General features: G+C 36.4%; 1 protein-coding gene across 1 annotated transcript in view; it reads right to left on the bottom strand.

The window, feature by feature from the left end:
• Positions 1-820: 820 nt before the first annotated feature.
• Positions 821-19,403, bottom strand: part of LOC139115975 (tetratricopeptide repeat protein 39C-like) — a 29,686-nt gene continuing 11,103 nt past the window's right edge. Inside the window, exons 3-12 of the mRNA XM_070678454.1 lie at positions 14,304-14,977; positions 13,262-13,430; positions 12,830-12,978; positions 12,345-12,397; positions 10,755-10,864; positions 9,784-9,907; positions 9,163-9,260; positions 8,196-8,300; positions 7,648-7,686; positions 821-7,182 (exon numbers count right to left, since the gene is read on the bottom strand). Coding sequence (XP_070534555.1) covers positions 7,099-7,182; positions 7,648-7,686; positions 8,196-8,300; positions 9,163-9,260; positions 9,784-9,907; positions 10,755-10,864; positions 12,345-12,397; positions 12,830-12,978; positions 13,262-13,430; positions 14,304-14,977 — 1,605 coding nt within the window. The 3' untranslated portion in view covers positions 821-7,098. The remainder of the gene's footprint in view (positions 7,183-7,647; positions 7,687-8,195; positions 8,301-9,162; positions 9,261-9,783; positions 9,908-10,754; positions 10,865-12,344; positions 12,398-12,829; positions 12,979-13,261; positions 13,431-14,303; positions 14,978-19,403) is intronic.

The raw sequence follows: 19,403 nt of genomic DNA, 5'->3' as shown, positions 1-19,403 counted from the left end.
TGTGGATAGATAAGTTTATTATAAAGTTCTCGACAAATCTACCAGTACTGAGGGTCAATCTTTGCCCAGAGGTAGTAGGAGTACAAATCAGGCAAATCTGTGTAAGGTGCAATGAGGACAGTCAAACAGACTTCTCACATATCATGTGATACAGATAGGTGTCAATGTACTTATTCTTTCGGTCGAGAAGGTCATTTCTATACTCTGTGAGACTGATGTCAAGTAAAACCACAGACAGCTGCTTTATTAGATTATAATTTTATTGCTTTTTGTCATATCAACCTGCACAAAATGTGACACATCTGTAATGCAAATGACATATAGCACAAGTGTGTGTGTGTGGGTGTGGGTGTGTGAAGCATACTGAACAAGTGACCTTATATAACCCCATTACTGTCCATTCATTTCCCGCCAAATTTAGTGTCGACAGAAATTGTCATCTTCCCTTAAAGTTGTTTAAAAAAACTTATAAATTTGGATTAACATTATTTTGGGTATTTAATAAAGATCAGTTTTAAAATATGGACAACCGATGGAGAGAGTGTCAACATTTTTGTAGAAATTTTCAAGCATTTGTATTTTTCATCTCTGACACTAAAATAGAAAACGCCTGACAGCAACGGGTTACACAATAAGCTATAAAAATAAACAGTGACAAAGAAAAGTGAGTGAATTTCAAACTATTCAGAATTCTGTGCTGTGACAAAATTTTGTAAAGAATTCTCATGTAAACACTAAACAAAATCACATTAATCACAATGATGGCTGGGTTGCCTTTGTCCCAACACATCTCATGACATGGAGAAAGTGTATTTGAGCCAAAAAACCTACTTGCAGAATAAAATATACATTCCAGACTAAACACATCGACGTTGGATACTAAACACACTTTATCTGTAATTTGACAGGTACTAAGACTATAACAAGACTGAAGAAAAGTGGACCATCACTGAATAATTTTACATATCACTGTGATCCTAGGCGGTCAATGTGCTTCATAAAGCTAGGGAGGCCCCCTAAGAAAAGCTGATTGAATCTGTAAATGAGATTCGGCACAGTGTTCCCTCAGGTGTGGTGGAAACTCTAAACAAAATCTACAAAACGTGATGAGTTCATTACGTCACCTTGACCGAGGCATTTTTTCCAGTGCCCCATATCAAGTCCTGAAATTTCTGCAAAAAATATTATGTGATGCATTCCTTCTCTGAGCTGTCAGTGTACATCAGACCAACCACTGCAACACATGAAGGTTATGGATCCCCAATGGTTACCATGGAAACAATAAAGAGACGAGAGAAGGTCTACAGGTATAATGATGATCTAGATAATTCAAAAGTTTTCATTTCATGCGTAATGGGGAAATTTTTGTAGCACAGAGGAAAATTGGAGGCACAAGTTGCCATGGGGATGTCTCGTGTGGAATTTTATACCACTTGAAATGACGAAAACACCATCTGATCTGTTTGCGTCAACCATAAAGGCCATGGAACAAAAAATAAACTCATGAAAGTTGGATAACATTACAATATGCAGCAAGATTTTTTTTCAGCTACCTATTACACAGACAATAAATGGCTAATATTTACAGTAGATATTTGTTTCTCTTTTAAAATGTAGAAACGGAATAAAAGTTACAGCCTTCTGTAAACATTAACCTTCCCACCACAATGGTTTAGCCCAGGCCCATTGTTATAAAAGGTGATGTTGGACCTTTTTACGGGGAAGTGGGGGTGGACAGGTCAAGAAATTGTAATTTATAGTTAAAGCAAATACTGGTGACATGGCAGCATTTGAAAAATTTGAAAAAAATTGTTTACAGTGCAATAAAGAAACTATTGTCATTCGGTGCAAAAATAATCTGATATTTTTATTTACAGTGGTTTGCATTGAACCGTTGGCAATATGGGAACTGGAAGGTTGCAACTCGTAGTCAAAACAAACAATACACATCAACACATCCAACCAACTTTCCAAAACGCATCATTTGCAAAAGTTGTTTGAGTGGATGTGGTGGTGTTGTTTTGACTATGCCTGACCTCCTTCCAGACAATGTTTCAACTTTCACAGAGTTGATTTCTTCATGGTCGATTAATATTACTGCCAGGTGATAGTTACACCTAATAGTGTTGGCAACTCCGCAATTTAGACAGCGTGTCCAGTACCCACATTGCCAATGGTTCAATGCAAACCACTGTAAGTTGTGCATTTCTTCAAAGTCACATTGGGTTAACAATTTTAATTTTCATCTAAACTATACACTGACAGTTTCATCTCTTTTCCACATTTCCAACACAAGACGTTTGTCTTGTTTTAGTAAGAAACACAATCAGATTACAATGTGGTTGATTTGAAATTCTAAAACTCAACCCAGTAGCTGCAATGACAGAAAACACTCATGGTAAATTCCTACAAAACTGACAAATTCATACGAGATTGAATGTGCACGAACACTTTCTTTTTCAAAAGACTTACGTAATTTTCACTGTGTAAGTTAAAAAAGAGCTTGTAACTGATATGGTGGAATACTATTTCTAAATTTCACATTTTTTTGACAGAAGTAGAACCATCTCTTTTAACAACCACAAAAAAAGGTCTGTAAATTTTGTAACACTGTGCACACAGTACAGAAACAGTCTCATCAAATGATTCTACACATTTAATACAATCTGCTAGAATTTTTAGTGTCGTAAAAACAAAAAACATAACTACTTAGAAGATCACAATGGTGCACGAAGAAACTGTGATGTGCAATTTCAGATATGACAGTATGTTGTATTTTATATACTTTTATGAAATATATCAGAGTTATACAGTCATTGTTGCTCACTCTATATCTATATCTTTCTTAAAAAATTACATTTTCTGTATGTCTAATGAGGCACTGATTGAGAGAGATTTCTTACTGATACCTGTATCTCTTTTTTAAATATCAAAAAAACATGTGCATTGTTTGTAAATTGTTATGTTTGTTGGTCAGGGTGCCGTTCCTCTCATATTGTCATTAATATTTTGACCCTAAAATTTATTGAATAAAAGACTGAAAAACCGGTGAAAACTTGAACAAGTCATCTAAGCAAAAAACAAAAAAGATTCATTATTGAATCAACACAAAGCTGGTAATTGTTTATAGGCTTTTATCCTATCCTTCTTGAGTGCTTAGAAATGACTTTACCTGTTCATTTTCATTCGAAACAAAAAAAAGAAAGAAAAAAAGAATTTAATCTGGAAATTCCTTTTGGGTTATTTGTACATTATGCCTGCATAAAATATAAAGCAATTATTTTTTTTCTTCATATTTTTAAACAGGAATATTTTTGATAATTGCAAGAAAATGTTACTGTAACCTTTGGAAAAAAATGCAATATTTTCGGAAGATTGAATTCAGCTCATTAACAATCCCTCTGTCTATGTCTGATTAAAATCAGATAAAGAGATGGCGATATTTTGACCTTTCCCTGTTTACAGCTGTGCAAAGAGGCCCATGCCATTTCTACATCTGATTTTATTCAAGAATGCTTTCCTCAGATGTTTGTGAAAACCAACCCCTTCACCACAATGGTTCAGCCCAAACCCATTATAGTCAATGGAGGGTGTGGACCTTTTTACAAGATATGGGGGTGAACAGGTTTAAGTTCTCCTTTACTTCTTTGAATCAGGAACTCAAACCCTCTATTTTGTTCTTGATAGCTGCCAAACGTTTTAAATAATGCAAAATTACATCAAATATTTTTATTTCAAACCCATGCAGGTGTAAGATTTTCACTTCAAAATGTCAATTTCTCTTCAATTACCCTTTTTGCTGATTTATCTTGAACACAGATTCACTCACTGTGACTGTTAATGACTGACTTTAGTATTGTAACTTATCCTGCATATGTGTGATCACCTATTCATCTCTGAGGCCTCTTTGTGAGACGCCAGAACACTCCTGCCTGATTGCCAGCTCGCTAATGGCTTCTAAACAAATGGTCATTAGGAACAAATTCTGCGATTGAAATCCTGAAGGTACTTTTCATAACAATCATGAAATATGTGTGTTCCATACAGCAGAAAAAACCCACATCATCCATGCACACACCTGTATCAACTGTAAGCATTTTCATAACTGGAATAGATTTACTGATGTCATATTTGGTAAATTTGTAGTTCCGGAATAATGTTCTGAAAATGTTGGCTACTGGCTACATGTACTGAAACAGTGTTTGCCCGAGAGCAGTTTAAGGTATGAACACTATTATTTAATTTTCGTAAACAAAGGAAACTAATAACTAACAATTACTTCTGTTACTATACAAATTAGTCCAGACAAAAACAGAAATTGTTGGGATGAAAAGTGTCAATTATTTTAACGTTTGTCCCTTTGTTATGCCACTAAAATTTTCTTAATGTCAACTGACAAGTATTACATTACTGTCTTCACAAACTTTTTTCAAAGAACTTCTTTGGCATAAAAACAGATCAATTGAAAATCAAACAATCGGCAGAGAGCAGCTCAGAAAACTGCGGAAGACAAGCTACTCAAGGAAATATGGAATGTGAAGCTGGATTGGTTCAAACCATTTCGCTGGCTTAGCCATGATGGCAGGAGAAAAATGCACATTGATCTAATTTTTTTCTATATCAATATTGTATATACGCACTCAGAATTGTGTATGTTTTAGAGCTTAGCAAACTTTTCTCAAGTGTGACAATGCCTTATCGCTCAAACTGGCAATAAATCTGAACATCAGGTGATTTGAAAGAGAACAGTATCTGCTGTACCTGAGTCACACTGGACTAGATCTTCCTCAGATAAATAATCATGGTTTCTTAGGGGATCCTCCTACAACTTTGTGTACAGTTTGACCCCCTAGGATCATGTTGATTTGTAAATGTTTTTCGGTGTGCGTCCAGTATTCCTCAGTTTTGCCTACTATCTTTGACAAAGGTCTGGATAACTTCTGGGGGACTTCTTTGGTACAAACAAACAGATCAAATGAAAATCCATGCAGTAGCAAACACAAGCTCTTTGAAGGAAGAATTGCAGGTAAATAGGTTAATGGAATGTAAAGCCAAAATGTTTCCAATAATTTCACTTTTTGTCGCAGTGCAGACAAAAATGTACATTTGTGTTGTCTTTCTTACTGTACCAATATCCGTATCCCCTCACATTTTGTGAGTTCAGCCTTAGCACATTTGATTAACTTGTGATGCATAACTCACATTTGCCTTGTTCATGGATACACTTCAGATTCTTTGCTTGGTCTTTGTTTTTAGGTTAATTAGGCTAATAAGCGGCAGGCACACAATTTTCTAAGCTTACAGGCAACCTGAAAGGCTGAGAATTCAGTTTGTAAAAACAACATTTAAAGTCATGTATGTTTCATTTTTTGTTTTTCCTAACTTACATTTGATGTTCAGGTAGTTTGTCAATTTGCCAGCTTTTTTTGTTCCAAGTGTAAACTACAATATTGTTGGTCTAGGACAGGCGCCCCCTGGACGTCTATCCACTTGACGCTACCCTAATCCTATCTTTAACCCTAGCCCAAACTGACGAGTGGGAATATTTAAGTGTTAAATGTCCAGGGAAAGGGAAAAAACCATCCTGATACCATCTTTGTGGTTTTTGCTACTCCCTAAAGCAAGTTGAAATATCTGGTATTCAGCTTGTATTATAGTTTGTAGTATCATGTGTGGAGTGCTCTGTAAATGTAATGTTCAAAACTGAAATTCCTGACCGGACAGAAATTGAATGATCAACCAAAAAATATGCACATGCTGTGTGGGCAAAGCTGAACACTGATGTTTCAATGAACTTTTGGGAATGGACCAAGATATTGAAGTTAATACAGTGGCAAAAAAAAACCACCCCAAAAAACTGCACACATCTGAACAAAAATTTCCATGGCCAAGACATCAGGACGTATCTGATATTCTCAGAAACTATACACATAATTTTGTGATGTGATACCAAGCAAATTAATTATGATCTTACAAACAAAACTACAATGTTAAATTCTTGCAGGGGACTCCCCATTCATCACTAAAATTTGTTTTTGTTTTAAAAACACCTGTGAATTTTGGTGCTGTAACGTCCACTCTGGTCTTGTGTAATACATGTATAAAACCATACTAGCCACTGCAAATTTAGATACAGTACTGTCGTCATGATGATGACATCATTCTTACAAAGCCCATCATTAACATAATCATCAGGTTATTCAAATTGATTTCTTGCAGGCTAACTACAAGATGGTCAAATATTAAATAAATGTCTTAGTATGTCAATATTAATTATGAATATATAAAGATTAAACAGCAGAAGTTAAAAGAATGCTACTTGTGTGAAGTCTTGTAATTAAGTGGTGATTGGAGTTTGACAGCTGTGATGTCACAGTGTCATAGGTCAAGGTACAAAGGTCAACTGTACCCCTCTGCTCTTACACATCAAAAATTGCTCAGTAACATAATGATAACATTCTAATTCATTTGGTTTTCATGTCTAGGTAGACTGACACCAAAAAGACATTTTGCATTGGTTTTAAAGAATACCCTTCCATTCAAAGAGAGACTAGATTTAATTTTTTTTGAGAGAATGAGGAATTATGATTTCTTTCATGAAAATATCATCGAGTATATGATCATTGTCCCAGGAGGGCTGATCATTTGACCAAGACTTTTATAACTCTAGTGTGAGTCATTGGTTGAGTGAAAATGAAAAAAAATAATTCTCTTCCAAAACTGTATGTAGAGTACTGTACAAAGAATTGTTTTCATATTCATCAATGCCTCCTGACAGTTTTAGATTGTGGAATATTGTACAAAATTTAGATCAGTTTTAGAAATTTTGATCTAAAAAATCGCTACATTTATGAAATATGTACAGAAACTTCTCATGTGCATCTGTCTGTAAAGTTCAAAACTTGGACTGTCCGGTCACCGTTGAATTTGGGTCGTTCAGGCATTTTATACTGGCCTGCAGAGATGTCAGCATGCTGTTTTGTCTCCATTAGTATAGCCATTTATGGGCATGTGACAATTTGTATATTTGCCTCCAGGTTAATACATGGCTTTGTTACATCCCTGTTGATGATGTCAGTGGATGCCATCTTGATTGGTCTAGTCCATTTTCTTCATCTGTTGAAGAGCAGCGTGAACTCTGACATGAAGTCTGTGGTCAAAGTCATAGTCCTTGTAGTGATCCTGAAAATGAATAAGTGTGCGTGATTCATAACTGAAATGATTTTGAAAGACAATATGCTTCACCATTTCCCCGTGCAAAAATTTCAAATTTCCAAGTTCGACGCAATTACCACTTGTATTTCACATCACACTATCGGAGATGAAATTCCATTCAATTCAGAGCGGTTGCCTCAAGAAAAAGTAGCTATAGATGAGTAGGTGTCCTGATTGGATGAGTAACAAGTTTGGCTGTATGGGTATGCAAGACAGTTGTCATGTGAGAATTAGAGTTTTCTGACTTCTGTGAATTTGTCACATTAAACATTTACAGATGTTCAGAACACATTTCTTTCTTTAACCCTTTCACTACCATGGTTTAGCTCAAACCTGTTGTTATATATCAGTTAATGTAGACCGTTTACAGGAAATTTGAGTGAACAGGTTAAACTCAGTCTGGATTAGCCAAAATATGGAAAGATCTCTCACCTTTGCTTGTATTAATAATCGTTTGCCTCTCTGGAAAGTCTGCAATAAAGAATTAGAAACTATATTTCAAAGTGTTCCACTAATTTCAAGTTTACTGATTATGCCTATCGTGAACTTTCCTTTGCAAGCAGGCAACTGGACCAATAAAGTGTGAAGTGCCCTCTATGGTGAAGGTTTATGATAAACACACTTCACAAGGTTAGTCGAAATGGATAACCTGCCTCAAGCCTGCTTACCACTGTAAAACTGCAAACATAAGTGAATCTAAGATCATATTTCTCACAAAACATACAAAACTTTGTTTTTACATTGCTGTCTTTGATGAGAAAACAGAAAATTGCCTTCAAAAGTGATCGTATGGCTCCTTTAATACTGCATGAGTTACTTATTGAAACTTGCGATTTAGAAACACTGATTACGTCCATAATCACAGAGTAATGCAGGGATCTTTGCTGATAGCTGGCACATAGATGTATGTGGAAATATTCCCCCTAAGAATGGTGAAATTATGACTTTTCAGTTTAATCTTTTCTGTGGAGTATCCTCACCTCTGGTTTTTCTGCCAGTGATGTTCCCAGTTCATAGCACGCAAATGGTGCGACGTGAGATTCCTGCTGGGAAGATCTTGCCAGTGACATGGCATCTTCAAAACACTGAAAAAAAGGCAGATCATAGAAAATGTCTATTCCTTAAATTCATGTACATGGACCCTTGACCCTCAAGTGGAGACACATGTCTCAAATATTGGTTCAAAAATAGTGTGTGGCTGTGCACATGATCTGTTCTGAGTGAAAAAATACTAGCAGTGCAAGATGCGAGGTATAATGATATTCAAATAAGCAGATTACATTAATGAGCATTGTTTCGGTATTAAAATTCTATGCTAATGACCCTTAATCAATGTGGAATATTCATTCTTGCATTGTATTGAAAAAATACTAGCAAATGAAACATAACCAAAGGTGTTGATGCACAAAATCATTTACTTTCCAATATTTTCATTTTGCCATGGAATTCATTGTCAACAATAATATTCCATTTTGTACATGATGCATTATATCTGCATGGCTTATACTTGACATTTTAACATTCCTTGGGGTGAAGGATAAAAAAAATGTACTGGCAATGTGAAGTGACTCAGAAAGTTACATCTAATTGGCAGATTGCTATTATTTACAGCAACTTAAGGAGTCTCAAACTAGGGCTATTCTCTACCTGATTGGTTGGCTGTTTGGAAATATGTCATTGAGAACGATGTTTCAGCCAACCAATTGGCTAACAGCTTCCGAGATGCTGCACATTTAGCCCAAAATGTACTTGATTTGTCAAACTAATGCATGTACCTGTACTTTGAACGGATCATCACAAAATAATAGTTGCTGTCATTCTAAGGCTTGTCACCATTTACACCATTTACATGCAAGAAGATTTGAGTAAAAAGCTAGCTAAGCTGATGGGATGGAGTGTTTTGTGACTACAAGATGTAGTGTTGACAGTTTGACAGGAGTATTTTACCTGCATTGCTGCTTCTCTGTTTCCAAGTGTCTTATGCACAGCACCTTGAAGAAGTAACTTGAGACCATTGAGATTTGAACTCACGGGATTCTGACATTCTGTGTGACAAAGGTAAAGACAATGATACTTCATGAATACTTTAACAATATGAGATCAAACAGTTGACGATATACCATATGTTATTTGCACAATGGAATTTCAGGCAGTTTGATTCCTTTAACTCTTCATCTTTATCTTTAATTTCTTCTTTATTGTGAAAATGTTTTTTACATGAACTGGTATTTTTATATGTAAGCAGTCATGGAAAGCTTCAAACACAGAGAAAGAATAAGCTTTCCATGTTCTGTGATGAACGTCACTTTCTCTTCTCATCAAGAAATACCAGCAGAATTTTGTCGTAAGAGGGCGCTGTTCAAGTCACACATGATGCTTTTACAAACCCCACAACTTCACATACAGCATGTGTCAACAATTCTGAATTGAAACCACTTGATGTGAAAGCAAAGACACTTTTATCTCTAGCTTTTCAGAAAACTGACACCTTAAGAGGTAAGCTGTCAAACAGAATGGCTGCTTCGTCAAATGAGAAAGTCCCTACTGACTCAAGATTTCTATGAATACCTTGAAGCATTTTCAACAAATCTTCTTTATCACAAGTAGGCAATGCCCTCCATAAGTACAGTACTTCAATTGCTGAGAGCACCATGTGCTGCCTCTCTGGTACTTTCTTCTTAAATTTTTCTGCCTGAAAGGAGAAAATAATGACATTTGCACAAATATGATTTTTAAATCATCATCTTGTCAGGCGTACTCTCCACTTCTCATTTTCATTTTTAATCTTTCGATAGTCCGCATAAAGCAAACTCACCATATCAGTTAAATTTTATGAGCATGAGTTATTCAGAAGTGAGGTAGGTTACTACTGGGCTGTCTTTGATTTGCAAGTGACAGTTTCTGTACATGTTACAGAATACATCATGCTCTACATCTGATGCTCAAAATGACAAGTGTGATTTTCTGAAACACATGTGAGGGCAGTCACTGTTTCTGGATATTTTTGTCCATGGTGTACTACCTGAGAAGTCAGCGATTTTGTTTGATATCTTGAGACATAACGGATCCACAGTACATTCTCTCAACTTGTCTCCCAGACATCAAACAGCCAAAACATGATGATGACTTAATTACTTTCTGATATCTTCCAGATATAGATGTGACAAGCTACTGGCTGACCAAGGCTACGAGCTGAAAACTTTGAGGTGCAGCTTTGCAGTGCTTTATTTGAAACTGATGATATTGTGCATCCATAGTTTTACAGGCCAAAGTTAATTTTACCCTTTCACCACCATGGTATGGCCCAATGTTATCAATATTATCAATTGTGGACCTGTTTACTGACGATGGGGGTGAACAGGTTAACAGGGTACTGCTCCTTGACACAAAAATGTCAATTTTAATGATGAGATGCGAGATGATGATGATGCTGACGAAGACGATGATGATGATGATGAACAAACAATGTCTGTGATGTCAAGTCATGATGACGACAGCGATGACTGGCAAAATTGACATGAATTGAACTGAATACAAACCTTCCTCACTACAAACTGCTCCAGTTGATTGTTTCGTTTCTTGGAAAGCTTGGGTACTTCTCGGAAAATTTCTTGGGCAGTCTCAAGTTGACCAAGAGCACCTTGACAAACTGTGAACAAAAAATGACATAACAACACAACATCATTAGAAAACAAGAAAAAATATTTAATGATTGCGAGTTTTGACAATGCCAAAATATTATAGAAACAACAAATCATGTTAAAAATCATGGTCATGAATGTATGTGAAATAGAACCAATCAACATCCCTGAAAATGATAAATAACTTTCTTACTGAGAATATCCTTTCATATTACTATAAACACACATGATTATTTTGAAACTTGGCTGTACAATTTCACTAATTTTCTCTTTGGAGTAAGGGTGTGAAATTGCTTAACAATACCTCCATATACTGATTCAAGGCCACGAATACACAGAGTGGCCCATTACAACTACTATAAACATGGACTTTTAAGGTAAATTGCTTTTCAGTTTTCTTTAAATATCAAGACTATGAGAAGTATGCCTTCTAAAAACTGGACTTCTATTTTAAATTTTCAAAGGGACCTGCTTGACGCTTGAAGCCACAATTGAATAATCTGAGTCTTGTTTTGATTCTGATCTTTGTGTCATTTTCAAGAACTACATCTTAGTATTAAGCACGACATTTCTCATGCTGGGCATGTTTCACAGATTAAAAGACAAGAGTTCAGGCATTACACATCAAGTATATGATCTCTTTCTTTGATTTACATTTCCAGAGGGCATTTTCCGGATAGAGTAATCAACTGAGATTATCCATGGATTATTGTAGGATGTGGAAAAAACAGGGAAATGTGATCTGAAATTTTAGAATTATGTATTAGAAAGATGATTAGCCTTATTGAGGTCCAGTCAAACGTGACAGGAAAATATTAAATAGTCTTACTGATCACAGCAAACATGAAGTCAATGTTAGTGTGTATTGAATCACTTCACTCTTGACCCTGGGTCAGAGGTTGAAGGTCACATTTATATACAATAAGAAGTTTGAGGCGCTGCAGCTGAACAACAATATGAACATATATATGTAAAAAATAATGCAGTGTTCTATCTGTCTGTAACATATCAGCAGTACCTACACTCAAAGTCTTTTGTTATATTGAAAGTGATTGTCCGGTTGAAGCAGATTTTTTCAGTATGTACATTATTGTGGACCTATCAGATACCCTGGCTCATGTTAGAAATGGTTTGTGGTGTAACCCTGAACAGAAATGCCAATAAACAAAGTAATGAACCAGCAAACCAAATAACTATCTATTAATGAGAACCAGTAAACTCCGGGAAATTTCAACACGCCTTTCATCAAAATGATGAAGTCTTTTTCAGCAATCACTTATTTTTAGGTAATATGATAAGAGCGGAGCCATCTCTGATTTCAACTTGAACATGATACACTGACAGTGAGTGTGAACTAGCCGGGAAATGTGACCTTGGTAACTGAAGTAGAATTTGAGAAAAGAAGAAAGATTTGTTTTTGAGAAGAAGAAGGATAGGATGTTAAAACTAATCAGAAAAAAAATTTGAACCATGTGAAGGATAACTCACTTCCAAGCAAGTAGGCATAGTAACACTGAGACCAGCGAGATTCCTCCCTCAACCTGAAAAAAAAAAGCCGAGACAAAATTCAACAAACATGACTTCATGAGTTGTGTGTCAAGAGATGCTTTGTGACTTTCACATTTTGAAAAAATTTGTCATACATTTTGTCCAAGAAAATGGAAACACACCAAATATTATAACTTTAAAAAAAAATTATATGTTGATCTCTTATTTAGTTGCTGAACGGTAACTTATTTAAATAAAACAATTTTTTTTTTGATACCACAAAACAAAGGAATAGAATCTGATGATAGTTTGACAGATTTCAAACTGCAACATATTCACTATTCACTTTTCACAGAAAGATAAACTGCACACCAAGTGTCCAAGGCTGAATTTGAGAAAGCACACTGACTTTTTTGAAATAAGGAAAAATTTGTCTCAGATTTCAGCCCAAATAATCTCTCATCTCTTAATTACAAGATACTCACCGTATAAATGCCATCAGGGATTCCTCCCAGTTGAGTTTCATCAAATGAATCCATCCAATTTCATAAAGGCATATAAGCTGAATCTCTCTCTGTTCTTTGCAGGCTTCCAAGGCATTGTTGTACGTTGTCAGAGCTTCCTGGAGCTGACACTGTCATCAAAACAAAAATGTGATTCAGATTTGAGGAAGACTGGGTGAAGTAAGTTTTTGTACACAAAATTTGAGATTTGAATTTACTACTTGCACAATGAAGGAAATACCCATGTGATATTTTCTGAAAAATTCTGACCACATAAAAAATCAAAATTCTGGCCCTCCCAGTAGCAATACATAAAAAAAGTGAACAATCACCTTTATGACATCATTGTGTGTAATCCTGTTTTGACTGTACAGGAAGAGTAAACAACTGTTTATCTATGACATGACCTCTCACCTTTAACCTCTGTATCCTTCCCCTGTAAAACAGGAACAAGGCTGATGTTGGAAAGTTGGTTTGGTTTTCTTCCAAGATGTCGGTTGCTTCTTGGAGGCCGGCATCGATGGCACCTCCATCCAGAGCGAAAAATGGACGGACAACGGTGTGATACCATAGCAAACCAAGACTGGAACAAAACAAAAAAACATGACAGAATTCAAAATAAGTATTCCATGTGACCAATTGAATTTTTCAAATGAGTTGTTTGGCGATTTTCAGGTCAAGTTCGTTTAAAAGTAATGAAGCACAATATGTACTTGGTGCATTTTGACAAAAAATTGAATATTTGAAGGCCAATGAAATCACAGATACTGTAAACATGATTTTTATGGATTAAAGCTGTTGTAACAGACTAAGCCAAATGGGTGGAAATACATATGGTTTTGGCTCAATACGGCTTTTCACTGAGTTGGCTGATGGGGAAGTGATACTGTCTGGCAGGAAAAGGGTTAACTTTGCCGATATATTGTCATACAATGAGAATTTTACCTTTACCAGCATACCACAAATATGTCAGCTATCTTGAAAAGACTGAATATAACATGATTCGTATCTTCAGGTAGATTTAGTGATGCGCTATTACATAGTAAAGTTAATGAAATATGTTTTGCAAAGCCTTAGGTGAGCTACTAAAATAAGAGCACTGACTATGGATGAATAAATTCTTTTGTCCAAATTCAATTTAATTCAAAAGCAATTTTTCTGTTTCATAACTTGCTATTTAACATAACAGCAACATGAGCATTTCTAGGTACTGAAAACTCGGTGCCCCAAGAAGTTACAAAAAGCCACAATTGACTTCCAATCTTACTGTAACACAATAGCCTCATTTAAAGTCAATCTTTCCTGCTTGGAATGGATTGTAGCCTGACACCGCCATTAAGTGTTTTCCTTCTGTGTGCTATGCAATGAAAACTGTTTAAGTGATCAAATTTCAGATTTGAAATGCTGACCTCCTGACCTGGCTATGGGTCAGCTGATGCTGTACTTGTTTACTCACGTTGCTAGGGGCGCTTTCATGTCCTGGCTGTGACTCGACTCATCCAGACACTTCAGGCCTGTGTCGCGGTCTCCTGAGAAACCGAGCAAATTGACCAACTTCAGTAAACTTGGTGGCATCATGGAGACGCAGAGCTGGAAGAGACCATACCCGAAGCAAACGGCCCCTCGGAGTCGGGCTAAGGTCTCGTCAGGAATATCGTTCTCTGAACTCTTCAGCTGAACGACTTCTTCAGGAGAGGATGCCTCTGCAGCTAGTTCTTCGCCACCGGTCACTTCTTCAGCTGTCTCGACATCTGCAGCCGGTGGCTTGTCAAATGAGGGACTCTCCGGGATACCCCTCCTCTTTCGTGTGACGCTGTTAATCTCCTTGAAAATTTTCTCATAGATTTTCCATGCTTTCCTTAGTTGCCAACCCCCTTTGATGTAACTGGACAGTTCCTGTTTGGCAAACGTCAACATGGCCATGTACAGCTGACAGTCCGCGATGATGATCTGCCGCGTGATGCGCTCCTCTTTCGTGAGCACCACCTCGTTGCCACGGTTACTGCTGCTGCCAAAGAATTTCTTCATGGAGCTGATCAGCCCCTCGTTTGTGGAGCACAACTTCTCCGTTGATTTCAACGACTGATGAGCCTGCTCCATTTTCTCATCTTCAAATGTCATCAGAGCTTGCTGGAAAAGCAATGATATTGAAAGCATGTTAAAATAAGAGCAGACTGTTTGAGTGCCAAAGTAAATTTTTGTTGCCTTCATAAAATATAGCCCAGCCAATCTTTTTTCAGATTTTTGCCAAAATTGTGATAAAAACTGTACCCAATGAAATGTGATGTCCATTTGGTCCAAAATTATCAGTAAAATTACAGAAAAAGTGGTAAAATATTGCACTAAAATTTTGGTGGGAAAAAATTACAGCACTTAAAGGGTTAAATTACCAATACTATCAGCAAGAGGCATATCTTGGAGTAATTCCAGATGATAAACATGATATAAAGTTACTAAAATGGTAAAACTGATTACCGGAACATTTTAGAATTTTTGAAAAGAAAATTGTCATACTCAAACTCCTAATGCTTCAAGATCCTCTGACCTAAAATGCTCAAATTTCCCTTTTTCACTTTTTGAATTTGCCAATTAGACATAGGAACATACGAAGGAAGATTGTCTGGCTCAAGAATTTCTGTTGACGTTGCTAGTGTGTATTTGTATTCATCAGTGTAGGAAATTCACAACAACCTACATGTAGACATCCAAGCATGTCATTTGCCAAACTGCTTGGCAAAGCAAAAATAGCACCATAGACCCTGGAATGAGAGATCGCTCCAGGGTCTATGATAGCACCTGTCCTGATAATTATGTCTCATATACATGCACTGTACCAGTACACATGGACTAGTTCACCTCTGATCTCAGATAAACCAAATATTAGAAATCAATTTCATCTGTCCATCACTGAGGCGACTGTAAAATTTCACCAAAAAGGCCAAAACTTTACTTTGCAGCAATATTTCCAACTTTGGATTCATATTTATTCCTAAACTTTGCACTGATATTTCCCTCCATAGGAATTCAGCTTGCCACAGAATACCATAGGTGCCGTGCCTAACTTAGACTTGAAAGAAACCATTATGCTTTATATGAGTGCATTGCATCAAGACTTTCCAAAACTGATTTTCTCTTTCTATACTTCACAACTGTTAATTAACAAATTTATACCATCAGGGTTGCACCATACTAAGGCAAGATTTTCGCCCACATCACCTGATGGGCAAATAAAAGTTGGCACTGCAATAACAGCATTTACCATGGCAACAAATATGATTCTCTGTTTTGACAACATTTTGCAACATTGCTGATTTTTTTCCTGACAGCTTTCACACCGAACATTAAAAGCGTTATGAAATTAAATTAGGAATAATGACTTGTGAATGAATGAACAAAGGTGAATTCATCGCGACTGAAAGGGAATTATTGCTCGTTAGTCAGTGGCAAGGATTTTTAATTTACGTTCTCAAGAACCGAGTGACAACATTGTACACACAGATTACTTTTCATATTGAAATGAATCGATGAACAGCTGACGGTGACACGAGAAATGAATTGATGTTGATTTCTTGACATTTACACTGTACAAGGCAAATCACGGTTAATACTGGTACATACTGATTATCTTACTGTTGTTGATATTTCTTTTTCAGCAGAACATACATAATTTTCTTTCAAGTAAAGTTATGTTTATGTCAGTTTCTTTCAAGTAAGTTATGTTTCAGGGTACAGCTAATGCATCAGATATTGTACAACAGCCTATCCCCTACATGCATTTTAATTTTCATCTGTGTTCACCTTTGGTCTTTTATAATATTTAGTATTGACTGAATGCAACAAAGAGGCTCTTATATCAAAATATTGCCCCAATTGCAATCTGAAAATGATAGATGACTCTGTGTTTTCTCTATTTGAATGCACATAGAGCTTCATGAAATCCAAAGTAGTACTTTCAATTGGGCTTTTCATAACGGTTATAGTAATGAAGTGATAAAACGGCCTGAGAGGGTTCATTGTCCCTTTCACTTCAATGCCCGTCTTTAAGGTCCAACTGTTCTATAGAAAACAATACGGTCTTTACCAAAATTTAGAAGTAAAGTAGTTACAGTCACCCGTTTATCCACACGAAGTTACGAGTGCAACCCAGCTGACTGACATATGATTAGTCATATGGGAAATATCCATTCACTCTTTAAACATGCAAATCCATGAGTGATATGGCTTTTCTTGAATATACCGGTATGAATTACATGTACATTGTCCAAGCCTACAGGTCTTATGTCAACTGGATCCGACAGCTAATGGTAGGGCACATTATGGGTGGGTGGAGTAGCTTCCAAATTAAATCAAAATCAACCAAGACAACATAACCAGATGATGCCTCTGTCCTTTCAAAACAAATATCAACTGTTTCGTCATCGTCATCATCATTATCACAACCCCGTCAATATACCAGTAATTCTTCAGCTGCATAGTTCAATATTAGAAATTTTAATAGAATGCATTATTTGCTGTCTAACCCAAACTTCAGCCAATTGTACGGTACCTTGCATGACAGACCAATACAGAATTAAATATCAACATATTGTCTGATAATTTCAAATTATCATTCAATTAACAAACTAAATTGGCAGCACTGAAATTTTATTTCAGATGAGGTGACATGTTTCGACGAGATGTCAAGATATTTTTCCATCAAAAAACACAATCGTGTTTCCATTATGAAAAACAGTCTGCCAATTGCAGGGCTACATATTTTGTATTTTACCGGTGGACTCAAATAACGCCAGCACCTCTTTTACTCTGGTTGATAAACTGGCAATGTCTATATGAAAATCAGAAGGGTGACTTGCACCAGCTCTACAATACTGGTAGATGTTGGCACATAATTGCTGGCAGAGAGGGTGTCTTTGTTTGCTATACACACTCACAACAATGGTCAACAGTTCTATTGTGTGAATAACTTAATGCTTTGTCAACATGTCTGGTTAATGTCTCATAAATAAGAAAACATGAATGATTATAACATGTACGGTAAATATTTACTCCATTTGATAATCATAACATGGTGACTAATTGTTGAATGACTAACAGATTTTGAGACAATAGAATTCATGCTTCAAGAACAGGCTTTCGGTTTTTAATTGCTTTGTACTATAAAACCACAGTCCCTCCACCAAATCATACATTCAAATTTGTCTCAGTGGTCTTAAACAGATTATAGCTACTGGAATGAACACAAAAAAATTTGTGTATGCAAAATATTATAATATGAGCAAATCCAAGATAGGTCATCCTAAGTGGCTTGTCTATTCCTATTCAGCTGTAGTTTTGGAAAAGAAATGCAAAGTTGATGAAGGATGATGTCCTGTGTGTATAATGGATGCCCGATGCCATGGTCAGTCAACGTACATGTATCATATACAGTAGAAATTAGTATGCTCCACGTCTCTGACAGCAGAGCTTAAAAGTGTTCAGAGAATACACTCCTGAAATATTAGCAGTATACTAGTGTAATAAGAATCAAGAGAGCACAGTATTGGATTGAACTTATCTATATTTTCACCATATCACCCCATTTTCTGTGAAATGGTCCAACTTTGACATTGAAACAATATAAACTTTGACATGGAAAATAATATACAGGTCTGTGTAGCAAGTTTTGTTGTAAAATGGCTAAAGTTTCATTCTCTCCTGCCTTTGTACCAATTCACAAGCCTTCATTTCAGTGCCAGTGAAAACACGTACTACCAAAGCAAATGCTTAGTGATACCGTAGGGTAAGAAGTACAGTGTCTGGTGTACAGGGATGCACAAGGCCATGATTATTGGGGGGGGGGGGGGGGGGTGTTTCAGTGCAAGCCTGCACTGTGATCCCTGTACTTTTAGAGTCCACAGTTCTCAGGGCTGGCTGCATGCATGGCCATGGTCAATGTTAAGACAACAGATATGCTATTCTTAAAATCTAATGTACATAATGAGTGAAATACATTGACATTTCAGTTGACAGAACCTTCGTCTCATCCTGTCTGTTAAGATAGTCTGTCAAGGCCATGGGTTGAAACGCTGTCAAGGTGATAATATATCTGCAATGGAAGGTTTTCATGTAAAAAGCATCATAAATGCATAGCATTGAAGCGCTTTTGTGACAAGGAAAGCTGTCAGTTTTCCATAAAATCACAACAGGGTGCCAAAAATCAAGGTGACGGTGATTAATTACATCCAAACATAACCTTGACAAAGAGATACTTTTGACTGTCATATTAGTCCCATGTTGAACAGCTTCCTTGAATCCTGGTTGGCTGCAGTACCATTGGTCAAGATTATGCCTTGGGTACATGTAGGGCAACCATGTATCATATTGCCATCAAACACCTAACCCTAGGTAAAATATCTTGAGCTACTGTACTTTGGTACTTCCTGATACATAATAAAATACAAGGACATCTACTTTTCTGCAACTTCAGTTTGGAAATACTGGTATGGTTGGATTGATTTTGAAAAATAAATGCTGGACAGTGGATCATAATATGCTGTATGGTAAATTTGAACAACAT

The sequence above is a fragment of the Ptychodera flava genome, chromosome 17 (genome assembly GCF_041260155.1).
Source record: "Ptychodera flava strain L36383 chromosome 17, AS_Pfla_20210202, whole genome shotgun sequence".
NCBI classification, from domain to species: domain Eukaryota; kingdom Metazoa; phylum Hemichordata; class Enteropneusta; family Ptychoderidae; genus Ptychodera; species Ptychodera flava.
Note: the sequence above shows the minus strand (reverse complement) of the source record. Positions and strands in the feature narration are given on the sequence as shown.